A 12466-nucleotide genomic window follows, 5' to 3' on the forward strand; every position below is an offset into this window, starting at 1 on the left:
GGGTGTGGATTATCCTTTGTAAGATTAACCAATTCACGAAGAAAAGCAGGTTTAAATTCAGGTTGAGCAGCCCCATAAACTGAGACTAAACTCCACACGAAATTGTCGGTCCTATTGCGGATATGGAGCTTTATATGATAGTCTCCACCCGAAATATGCAACACTTCCATGGAGGAGTCACGGACCCCAATTAACATGCCCCCAGAACGACCCCGCGGTGGTCGGGAGACCCAAGTAAAGTCCACCCCGCCAGAAAGGCGTTGAAGCAAACTTCTTGAGAAATCCCTTCTACCGGTCTCTGAGATAGCAATACAATCTAAAGAATGATCACTAATGCATTCTGCAATGTGCAAGTGTTTAGCCAAGTCTCGAAGACCTCTACTGTTTTTAAACATGCCATTCATTAGGAAACAACAGTTGATTTTGACACCTTAGCCTTCTTAGAGGGTCTAGCAGTCTTTTTTGTGGAGGAAGATTTAGATTTTCGGCCGGAAGCTTTCAGATCATAGACTGAGTTAAGCACCGTCTCATCCAAACCCACCTCAGATACCTCTCCAACTAGATGAGAAAGGAGCTGACCATCTGTATCGGAATACAGCTCATCCTCATCTACATGTGAGATATCCGGAAACATGAGATAACTATTTTCAGTTTTGCATGTATTACTTGATGAAAGAGAAGGTGAACTTAAAATCCTTGTGATTTAGACTCAACCACGAATCATTCTTGCGGGGAAAGAATTTTTTAGTGCAACAATTTGCGCTTGAAATTCCAACGAACTGCTATATGTTGTCGGTTGATATCCAAAACCATAGTACACCTATGATACGTCACTCAGTATTACAGGAAGGAAGTGTGATCGTCGCGAGAAATAACCATCAGAGGTTCTAACAGGAAGGAGTGGTTGGCACATTGTTAAGTATTTCTTACACTGTTATTCCAAGTTTGAAATCTCACTATTTACCCCCCACAAAAAATCATCTGCGCTAGAGAAATATAGCATTGTTGTCCATATAAAAAAATATGTTACATTTTTTATGCTCATGCCGATAAAGTCTTGTTTTTATTGGCAAGCTCCTCCTGCCTCGCAATTTTGAACTGCTTCCACTCACCCATGACGCCCCGGAGACGCTCCAGCTTCAGGCTCAGCCCTCTGAGGCAGTTTCCGTGGAACGTGCAGAGCCGGCGGAAGTCCTTCTTGGGCTGGCAGAAGCCGCCGCAGTAGGCCGTATCAATGAAGTGCACCTCCACGCCGTGCTGCAGCGACAGCTCACGCTTCATCTTGTCAAACACGGCTTGTTCGTTCATGCGCCCAGATCTCGCCTGGTACCAACCCTTGAAGAAGCCAATCGTCCTCGGGTTCGGCCTGGCGTAGACGAACCCGCCATTGGCGTTCTTCTCCAGGTCATACGGGTCGTCGCCGAGGTACTTGTCGCTGGAGATGGTGATGTCGGCGCCCACGGGGACGTGCAGCAGAGCGTTTCGGAACCACAGGATGTCCATGTCCTGACCAAGCGATTAAGAATTGCAGATCAGTATACTCCAATCAATCGTGCAATGTTAATGAGAGAATTGGATTGGATTCGAACTAATGGTATTGGCGTGTGGTTTACCGTGAAGAGGAAGGCGTAGCCGAGCTCCAGGACACGGGTCTGGAACTTGTTCCTCGCCCACATCATCTCCAGGTAGTCCTTGCTCATGTACGCCTGCTCCCTCGTCAGGTTGACGCCGCCCACTTCGAGGAAGTAGCACAATGGGTGCACCAGCTTGCACTGCTCGAAGGCCTTGTCGTCGACGGCCACGATGATGAGGTGCTTCAGCAGGGGCTCCGTCTTGTCCCCTTCACGGAAGCTCTCCATGAAGAGATCCAGCAGCGAGCCAGACGCCGTCCAAGCCTTGTTCGTGAAGGTCATTATCACTGTGTTGTCTTCCATCACTGCGCTTCTCAGTAACACAGCAAGCTCATCCTCAGGTTCAGTCACAGCAGCAGCCTGCAACGCATATATACACGCACATATATCACACATCACACTTGCCAACAGTCTAAAAAAACATAAGCTAGGAAGTCCTCCTAACAGGCAGGAGGAAAATATTACCGAATAGGCAATTAAAAATATCTAAAACAGTTCAAAAATATATTTTGAGAATCTACATCTATTTTAGATGTCCTCAAATATTTTGTGAAGAAAAGAATATTATTTCCCCAGTAGAATTTGCTTTTTCAGTTTAATTGGCATGCTGATGAAGAAATTTGCGATGAAGAATGCACAACAGGTAGCCCCATCTTTTCTAGGAAATTTGAAAACTTGATTTCAATGTTTCAAAAAAATCAGAAAAACTAGTTTTAGATGTAGTCAATTATGCACGACGAGCACAAAAAATTTCAATTGCATTGCTCGCCCCACCACAGATCTGCACATTTTTTATTTTTGCAGAGGCTAGAATACAAGGTATTTTGAATAAAAAAAACTTACACACACTAGTAGAATACAATACTAACTACATCCAGATTTTGGAAGTGTTGCATGCCCGGTTGCATATGGGAACTAGTAAGAAGAAAGTATCATTAACAACTAAGAATAGTAATGTATGTAGCTCATAATTTGCAACATAAGTACTACCCCGCAAAAAAATAAAACTAGAATATATATACTGGTTCGATAAGAATGAATCCGACGATCGGTTATCGTAAAAGGTGGATAGCATGGAAGGATGGAGGTACCTTGATGCTTTGAATAGCTTGGGTTCCATTATCGCGCGACGGAAGCTCCAACTTCTCCGGCCGAACCCCAGAGCACGGGCAGTAGGAGGGAGGGGATAGCAACACCACGCTGCAGGCCGTGGCCATGGCTGCTGCCATGAGGAAACGCAAGAAATTTGATACGGTGAACATGGCGAAGAAGATCCAATAATTCGCAGGGGAGTATCACGTACAAAACTCGACTCTATATATGTATATGCATGCATGGGGATGGAGCGCACGCGCGTGACATGGAAGAAACTGAGGTGCGTGGTGTGCCGATTACACTAGCGCATGTGGATCGATGACTAGCAGATACGCAAAGGAGCTTCATGTACTATACACATATATGTATGGGTCAATGTATGCCTCGATTCCGGACAGCTTTGCCAAAGCCTATGGGTCAACTATCCATCGTCATGCGTACGTCTCTGAAAGCCACGAATGACGCGAGATTCAGGCGTAAAGTTTGCTCCGTTGACTTGCCGTACGTCTACTCTTCGCCGAGATCCACACGCTACAAGCTGACTTTCTAGGCAAACCTGCTGCAGTATAAAGCTAGCTCGCATGCACAGCACAAAATGGTCGATCCCGATCGGAGCGGTTTGCTATGAATATATATGGCTCTCAGCCTCTCACAGTACACAGGAATGGATTCTGGATTCCAGGGCAACAGTAATCTGAAATTCTGAGCACTGACGTGAGGAAACAAAATAAGCGTGGCCGGCTCTGAGCCCAGCGCCGTACGTCCATGGAAGCTGCTGTCGCGCGCCAAGGAAGTCTCCACCACCGCGCGCTTCTCCTCGTCGCGCGCGATTGACAGCAGCACCTCCTTGGACAGGTCAGGGCGCTGGCAGGGACTAGTGTGACGCAGCACCGGTCCAGCAACTGCATTGCAAGGCATATCTTAAATTCCAGGCCTACACCCACGACAAAAGTCACTATTAGCACTGGACTCACTCAGAGCTGCCACTGGTGGAAAAAGGGCCTTTAATCTCGGTTGGCAACAACCATTAATACCGGTTGTGCAACCGGTATTAAACATGCGGGACTAAAGACTAAAGGCCCATCCACGTGGGCGCCAGGCGACGGTCGGGGCGGAGGACTTTTAGTCGCGGTTCTTCTGGCCAACCGCGACTAAAGGCTGCCGCAGATTTATGGTTTTAGCCCCCCCCCCCCCTAAACCTGGTTTCTTTTTAATTTGTATTGTTTTATTTCTTTTGTGTTTTATTTTAATTTTGATGGAGTTTCACATATTCTACGGTACTACATACATGCATATGAATGTACAATTTCAAAAAAAATTGAAATTATAACCAAAAAGAATTCAAGAGGAATATACAATATATATTCAATATCGGATGACCAGCATATACAATTTTGAACAAGTTTCCATACATAATTTACTGCATCAGAAGTTCTACGTCCTCTACATAGTGTTCTCCTTTAGGATCGATGACTTCCCTCACGAACCATCCGACTAGTTCCTCTTGAAGTGGTTGGAAGCGAGCTTCGGACTAAGCATCTTCCGGAGGTTATTCCTCTTGACATTGTTATCACACGGAACCCGCTCAGAGGTGTATCCCCGGATCATCTCACAAACATAGTATCCACATAGATTGGTCCCCGGTGGCTGAATATCCCCAGTCCTAGTCATTGACCTTTTAAATTGTAGCTCTTTTTTGAATTCACCGACCTTTTCATCTACGAACCGTCTCCAAACCCTATGAGGCAAAGAAAATTAAATGAACAAGAGAGTTATTAGTTACTTGATATTAGGAAATGAACGAAATAGGCCGATCGATATAGAGCGCAAATGAATGAAAATAATTACTTCTGCATCATTTTTCTCATGTCGGCCCAAAGCTTTGCATCCAGATTCAGAGAGTCGTGGATGAGAACTGTGGAGTCGTGAAATTGAATTACTAACAGAATCCAGTGGAACCTGCGGACACGATACATGCACAGTCATGCATAACTCATCGATTAGCACCTCACGTGCACCAGCTGGCCACCGAGCGCACTGGGCCCAGGCCTTTGGTCGCGGTTCGCCTCCCGAACCGCGACTAAAGGTCCCATTAGTCACGGCTCGAAATATTTGGGAACTAATGGGGCTGGATGGAAGACCCTTTTTCCACCAGTGTGCACTGCAACGCGTATATCGTTAATTTCAGGGCCACAACACCCACAAATGTGAAAATCCAAAGTACTAACGCCACAAATGTGAAAATCCAAAGTACTAAGGGCGTATATGTGGGTTACAGTGAAATCACGTTGGTATGTACAGGTTTGTAGTTTTGTCTTATTCTTCGACTTCCTTCAGAAAAATGCAAGATTGTGTCATGGAAGAAGGAAGAGTTTGAAAACCTCAAGAATTTTCTTATCCCTTTTACACTTTATTTTGTAATCGCTGGAGTTGGCTCATGTATCTATATTGTACTATTTAATACCACACATATGTCATATGATATTGGTTGTAAAAAAAAGATTCAACAATATATGTGTATCCGTCTTCTTAATGTTAGCTTCAAAATATTCGTAGAAACTGCAATAATTAGGCTTAATTTGGTCGCTCGCTATGTTATTTATCTAACTTAGATTGTTTTTATGCAAAGAAGAACTATACTACATGGGCAGTAACACTACCTAAAAAAGTCCACGACTTACAGCGGACAAAAGTTGAACGGAGTAATTTTAAGGATCGACTTCGAGAAAACATATGATAAAATCAAGTGCTCTTTCCTCCAACAGACTCTAAGAGCATCTCCAGTCGCGTCCCCCAAACCGTCCCGCTAAGCGCACTTGATCGAGCGTTTGGGGGACGTGTTTTGTTCGTGCCGCGTTTGGGGGACGTCGCTCCCCAGTCGCGTCCCCCAAACGCCGCCCCCAAACATTAAAAAACTATTTTTTTATGTTTTGCATTTTTATTTCAATAAAAAGAAGAAATATTCCACAAACTAATACATAATTGGGAACGTGGTTTACATGAAGATATAGTTTGGAACATGGTTTTCCACAAACTAATACATAGTTTGAACCATGGTTGATACAAATATAAAAGATTGCAAAAAAACTAAACCTAACTAGGCCGGACATCGAAGGTTTCGTGTGTTCGCTGCCAAGAAAGAACACTCGAGGGCACACCCAGTCACCCAAACTGGAAAATTCATCTGGTGAGGGTGCCCCTGTTGGTTCTTCCGAGGAAGAACATCCAGAAACCTTCGTGCATTTTTTCGCTGCGAATAAACAACAATCTTCAGTCGTTGTCCTCCTCGGCGATGTCGTCGTGGTAGTTCCGACGGCAACGCGTCTCGTCGAACACCTTGACGCTCATGTACCTGTCGCCGAAGTAGGAGAACACGAGCACGAAGCCGGCTTCGAGGCGGTGGTAGCGCGCGAACTTCTCCCAGCCGATGTGGAGGTACATTGCCGCGTGCGTCGTAGATCAAGTCAACGATCCACCGGTAGCAGTGGCAGTCATCCTCCCGCGGATGCAGTGAGCCCGAGCGCTCGTCGTCGGCGACGAAGTCGGCGAAGTCGTTCGGCAGCCTCTGGATGCCATGTGGGTCGCCCTTGAGGACGACGATGAACTCGAACAGCACGGGCCCCTCCTCGTCCTGCCTGTCCGACGATGAGGACGACGATGGCGTCGCAGGAGACGGCGAGTGTGCAGCTCTGCCGCGGCCACGACCACGACCACGACCGCGAGCTCGGCCTCCGCCTCTACCAGCCATGGCGTCGACTCTTCAGATGGTGGCGGCTAGGGTTGGGGAGAGAGGCTCTTGTTATCACCAGATTTTAACCAAGTCTGGAGATGGGCCGTGATTAAATGGGCTTAGAGAATATGCACGGAAAATGTTCCTGAACCGGCCTTGTATAAGAAGTTTGGGCTAGATTGCCCGTGTATCTGTGAATTATAGTAGGATATGTGTCGGTTAGAATTAAGAGATAGAGTTTAGCTCGTACACAATTGCGTTTATTCCCAAGTTAGAAAGTCTACGGACTATAAATATGTATCTAGGGTTATTGAGAAAGGAGGACGATCACGTTCACAACAAATCAATCTAGGCGCATCGCCACCCCTTGTTTCGAGGGTTTCTCCCGGGTAAGCAACATGCTGCCTAGATCGCATCTTGCGATCTAGGCGATATCGATTTATTCGTTGTTGGTGTTGCTCGTGCTGAAGCCTTTTTGATGGCGAGCAACACCCTTATCTTAGGTGTTTTGGGGTTGACGTCGATGCTTTCATGATATACGTGCTTAGCTACGCTACCCCTCGATATCTAGCTGTCCTTACACCTATCTTAGGTGTAAGGGCAACATCTTGCTTGTTCTTTATTTAGTAGATCTGATCCGTTATAGTTGTTCCTTGTTCTTCAAGGATTGGTTTGATATCCGCATGGTTAGGCCTTATAAACGGGTTGAACGATCCGGTAGCGCGTAAGGTGTGGTTTATTAAGCCCTAGAGGGATTGTTCCGGGGATCAACTTCATGTTGGTTTTTAGGCCTCTTTAGGGCTGGTTTTCCATCATCTTACGTACCTGCTAGGCTCAACTACGCGTAGGATGTTCCGGTTATGCGGTGAAAACCCTAGACTATCGTAGATTAGTTTAACTCGATATTGATTAACCATGATCCCCATGTCATTGTAAATCCAACATAAACCATGGGGCAATCGGCTCTTTGAGCCGATCCACAGGGCAACCTAAGAGCCGATCGGGGCTCGTATTTAATGTTTACGTGTTTGCCATGCAGGAAACTAATCGAAGCAATCCGTCACCTTCCTGACCAGGTATTGGTCAGGTGGCACGCCCTCGCAAACGCCAGGACGTGTGTCGGAGCATTGCGGGCTGTTGCCCGAGGGACCAGGATCCACCAGCAGTCCTGGGAGCCTCCCGGCTCTCCGTGTTGCCCGTCGCTGCTCGCCGGTGGGTTTTGGTAGGCAACACATTCTGGCACGCCCGGTGGGACACTCTACAGCAACAACTGCGTCGACATCTGCAGCAACCATGTCAAAAGCCGCATATGAGGTGGTGGGCGAACCAGTCACGTACGCCGATCTGCCTGCGGAGCACAAGAAGAAATATGATGAGATGAAAGCCATCTTGGAAGCCGATCTCATCGGCTCCTTCATGAAGACCCGTTCACATGGCATCAGGTGGAAAGGGTTCTCCCCCGAAGGCGCTCTTGATGAAGTAGACCTGTCTACCTCTTCGGAGGAACGCACCAGAGCTGCGCGCCGGAAATTAATTACATGGTGGCTCATTCTCTACACCGCCATTCTGAGAGCTTGGTGAACGACTTCGAGCGCGTTGCGGTTCGTGTGGTGCAGGAAATCATGAAGCATCAGTACTCTCCGTCAGGACCTACCCTGGGGACTCACCAGGGAGAAATACCGCTCCAGTTTAGACCGCCGCTGCCATTCGCGCTTGCAGCGCCAGAGCTACCGGGTTCGCCGGCGTACATCGTCTACAAGGTGGGAGGCGATCCTAGCGATTGCCAATTCCTGTACGAGACGCCTAAAGAGATCTCACATGAATACGTGTGCACATACGTGCGGACTGCAATGCCTTGGCACGCACGAACCAGATTGCACCAGCAGGGATTTCTGGAGCAGACGCTGACAAACAGGCATGGCTAGCTAAATATGCCACCGGAACGAGTCATGAGAGCTCGGTCCCTACAGCTAATACTATGGAACAAATCAGCACCATCTTGAGAGACCAGTTCGGCATCTTGCCGAAGAGGAAAACAATCGGCTATTCCAAGCTGTACCCCGACGAGTACGATCTGATCCCGCTGCCACCCAAATATCGGCTCCCTAAATTCTCAAAATTCAATGGAGCAGAAGGGTCTAGCTCAATAGAGCACGTGAGCCAATATTTGGCACAGCTGGGCATGATTTCAGCGTCAGACCCGTTACGTGTGAGGTTTTTCGCACAATCTCTCACGGGATCAGCCTTTGGATGGTACACCTCGTTGCCACCAAACTCAGTCCGGACGTGGAAGCAACTGGAGGAGCAGTTTCACGTGCAATATCACTCGGAAGCTACCGAGGCCGGCATTGCCGATCTAACACAGAGTGCGGCGAAGCGGGGAGAAACGGTTGTCCGAATACATTCAACGTTTCAGGACTGTCAGGAACCGATGTTATTCGGTTCGCTTATCTGAGAAAGAAGCAATCGAACTGGCAGCATTGGGCCTCGCAACGCCGATCAAGGATTTGACTTTCCAAGCAGAGTACAGTTCACTGTCGCACATGGTACAGAAACTCACATCGTATGAGCAGCGGCACCCTGAATTGTACCAGGACAAGTTCAAGCGTCCGGTAGGCCTGGTCGAGACGGAAGAAGCCGAAGCACGCGAGAAGACCTGGAAGTGGCCGTGGCTGAATGGGCTCGGGGGGCAAATCCCGTGTCCTGCAAATGGGTAAAACCACAAGGGCCTGCAAAAGGGTTTGACTTCGACGTGAGCAAAGTTGAGCAGATATTCGATCTATTGCTTAAAGAAAAACAGCTGAAGTTACCCGAAGGCCATAAAATCCCTACGGCACAAGAAATGAACGGGAGGCCGTACTGTAAATGGCATCACTCGTTCACCCATACCACCAATGACTGCAGGGGGTTTCGTCAGCAGATCCAAATGGCGATAGAACAAGGCCGACTGCTCTTTGGGCAGTTTGCCACGAAAGTGGACACACATCCGTTCCCTGGCGTCAACATGGTGGAACCCAATCACTCCGCGAGGCGTCGGCTAGATTTCTCGTTCGATGTTAACATGGCAGGGCCTGTACGCCCCCATGGCAAGGATAAAGAAGAAAGCAGTCACTCCCGCGGAAAGGAAAAGGAGGAGGCCGACCCATGCGACCGGCCCCGATATGATGACAGACGGTACCTCACCGAGGAACAAGTGAGAAGCGTGCGATATCAACAACCACTCTCCACGCATCTCCTTAACAAATATGAGTATCAGTATGACCGACGTCGGCAGTACGACAGAAATGACGAGAGACATCATCGATCCGACGTAGACAATGGAAGACATCGTCGGTATGATAGAGACGACGAAGGATATGAGCACCGCGCTAAGGGGAGGTCAAGGGAGCAGGAAGACATGGATAGACACTGGGACTTTCCCTTCTTTAAACACTGCTGGGATTCAGGAATGAGCCGATTGCCCACGATCGACAACTGCCCGGAGTGTAGACGGCAGAAGAGGGGTGCTGGAGAAGTTTCAGTTTTAAGACGTCTAGGGCCTCTCCCACCACAGAACAAACGAGCTGAGTCATCTCAAGACGAAGACTTTGAGGAGTCAGAAGAGGAAGAAGAGGACAGATACCACCGGCCAAGGTGGTGTCCTGATGGACTCAGCCACTCCCAAAAGCGCAGGGTTCAGCGGCTACGTAGCTTGGAGCAAGCCGAGGCGCAATACCTGCATACGTTGAGGAAAGCGCGGCCCGATCTGGCCGTGAAAATTCAGCAGACTTTGGACGAGGAGAGTCGTCCACCAAAGAAAAGTATGGCGTCACAAGCAAGTAAAAGCCGATGTGAGTACATCGGGCTGGCACAAACATGGTGTTCATACTTCCGTCGGAGTTCCGTCCGCCAGAAGCGAGGAAGTGCCGATAGCACAGTTTGATCGCGGTCCACGGCCGATCATCTTTGAAAAGCCACGAGAGAAGGGCTACAAACATATGAAGGCCTTGTACCTAAAAGGTTATATCAATGGGCAGCCTGTCGGCAGAATGTTGGTTGACACGGGAGCGGCAGTCAATATAATGCCATATTGTTGCGGCCAGAAACCCACCGGCGAGCAGCGACGGGCAACACTGTAGAGCCGGGAGGCCCCCAGGACTGCGGCTGGCCCTGGTCCCTTCGAGCGACGGCCCGCATAGCCTCGGCACACACGTCCGATGCTGATGCAAGGGCGTGCCACCTGGCCTATACCTGGTCAGGAAGGTGTTGGATGTGCCTCGCTTAGCTTCCTGCATGGCAGACACGTAAACATTAAATACGAGCCTCGATCGACTCTCAGGTTGTCCTGTGAATCGGCTCAAGGAGCCGATCCACCCATGATGCGTACGAGGTGTACGATCAGATGGTGGTCCTGCTTGATCAAAAGAAAGCTAAAACGACCTACTACGATTTAGGGTTTTCACCGCATAATCGGAACATCCTACTCGTGATTGAGCCTGCGGCCACGCACGGTGATCGTAAACCGACCCTAGACAAGGCCTAAAAACCAACACGAAGTTGATCCTCGGAACATCCTGTCTAGGGATGGCAAACTACACCCTACGCGCCACTGGATCCTTCAACCCGTTTGTAAGGCCTAACTATGCAGATATTAAACTAATCCTTGAAGAACAAGGAGCAATCGTAACGGATCGGATCTACTAAACAATGATCAAGCGGGGTGCCGCCCTTACACCCAAGATAGGTGTAAGGGCGGCTAGATGCCTAAGGGTCGCACGACGATAGCATGTGATACGATGAACAATGCTAACCCTAAAACATCTATGATAACTACGTACCTCGCCATCAAAAAGGCTTCAGTACGAGCAACGCATGAACATCGAATAAACGTGTACTGCCTAGATCGCAAGATGCGATCTAGGCAGCATGATGCTTACCCGGAAGAAACCCTCGAGACAAGGGAGTTGGCGATGCGCCTAGATTGGTTTGTGGTGAACGTGATTGTTGTTTATTTCATAAACCCTAGATACATATTTATAGTCCGTAGACTTTCTAACGTGGGAATAATCCCAACCGGGAACGAGCCCAAACTCCATCTAACCGACACGTTATCCTACTATGGTATAGATACACGGACAAACTAGCCCAAACTTTGTATACAAGGCCGATTCATGTATTTCTTCCATATATATTCTTCAAGCCCATCTCCAATCGCGTCCCACCTCTGATCCGGTCAAATTCTGGTGATAACACATGCCCCCCTGGTTTTGGAAATGACATTTCCAAAATCATTATGCTCTTCTTTCGTCGGGTCATGTCGTGGCAGAGCAGAACCGCTGCAGAGTCTTTCATCATGTCGCCTCGCCTCCTCAGCTTCTCTGCGTGAATTGACAGATTCGGCATCATGTCCTCGAGAACCGTCATGACATTAAATCTCCACTATACCCTCTTTTATTTAACCGCATCGAGTAATTCGCTTCTTCATCCTCTCTCTCAGTATCAGACACCGAAAAGCCCTCCCCCACCATGGACTCATCCTCCTCCTCTGCTGCATCGGCTATTTCCTTCCAATCCTCTTCCTCAAGCGAGCCGATGCCAGAACACAACCAATGGGAAGAGCCGGAATGGGACTTCGACTTCGTGCCCGACGGCCCACCTGAAGCCCTCGTCGGGTCAGATGGGGAATTACCCCTGACCGATGGAGAGGACGATCTCCGGTTCTTGATTGACGGAGAACTGGCGGCGGAGAGTGAGGACGACCTCCTTTCTTGGGGTAACTCCGCTTCCTCCGGCGAAGAGGAAAAGGAGGATGAAGAGGACGATACCTCCTCCGACGAGGAGGAAGAGGAAGGTGACACTTCCTCTGACGAGCCGCCGGCGAAGCGCTTTCGCGGCTGGGCCTGGTCAGATGACGACGAGGATGATGATGACGAGGAAGAAGCCCCCATCGAGGGCTACGGCAGTAGCGACGAGGAGCTCGCCGAGCAGCAGCACCGGCGGCGGCTACAATTGCGATGATGAGGACAGCGAC

The 12466-nt window shown here is 48.7% G+C and overlaps 1 protein-coding gene across 1 annotated transcript; it reads right to left on the reverse strand.

Annotated features, from left to right (window-relative positions):
- Positions 1–1041: 1041 nt before the first annotated feature.
- On the reverse strand, positions 1042–3644 carry LOC124673282 (uncharacterized protein At4g15970-like). The gene is made up of 4 exons (XM_047209396.1): positions 3380–3644; positions 2723–2853; positions 1614–1991; positions 1042–1506 (listed from the first exon to the last, which is right to left on the reverse strand). The coding sequence occupies exons 1-4, from the start codon at positions 3642–3644 to the stop codon at positions 1042–1044; spliced, it is 1239 nt and encodes a 412-aa protein (XP_047065352.1).
- Between the last annotated feature and the right edge of the window lie 8822 nt (positions 3645–12466).

The sequence above is a fragment of the Lolium rigidum genome, chromosome 7 (genome assembly GCF_022539505.1).
Source record: "Lolium rigidum isolate FL_2022 chromosome 7, APGP_CSIRO_Lrig_0.1, whole genome shotgun sequence".
Classification (NCBI taxonomy): Eukaryota; Viridiplantae; Streptophyta; class Magnoliopsida; order Poales; family Poaceae; genus Lolium; species Lolium rigidum.

Excerpts from the sequence above, each read along its gene's own strand:
- LOC124673282 (XM_047209396.1), bottom strand. The coding sequence starts at position 3,644 with ATGCCTTGCAATGCAGTTGCTGGACCGGTGCTGCGTCACACTAGTCCC. Across the intron at positions 2,854-3,379 it reads AGAATCCATTCCTGTGTACT|CAGCCATGGCCACGGCCTGC; the intron begins GTGAGAGGCTGA and ends TCCTCATGGCAG. Across the intron at positions 1,992-2,722 it reads AAGCTATTCAAAGCATCAAG|GCTGCTGCTGTGACTGAACC; the intron begins GTACCTCCATCC and ends TATGCGTTGCAG.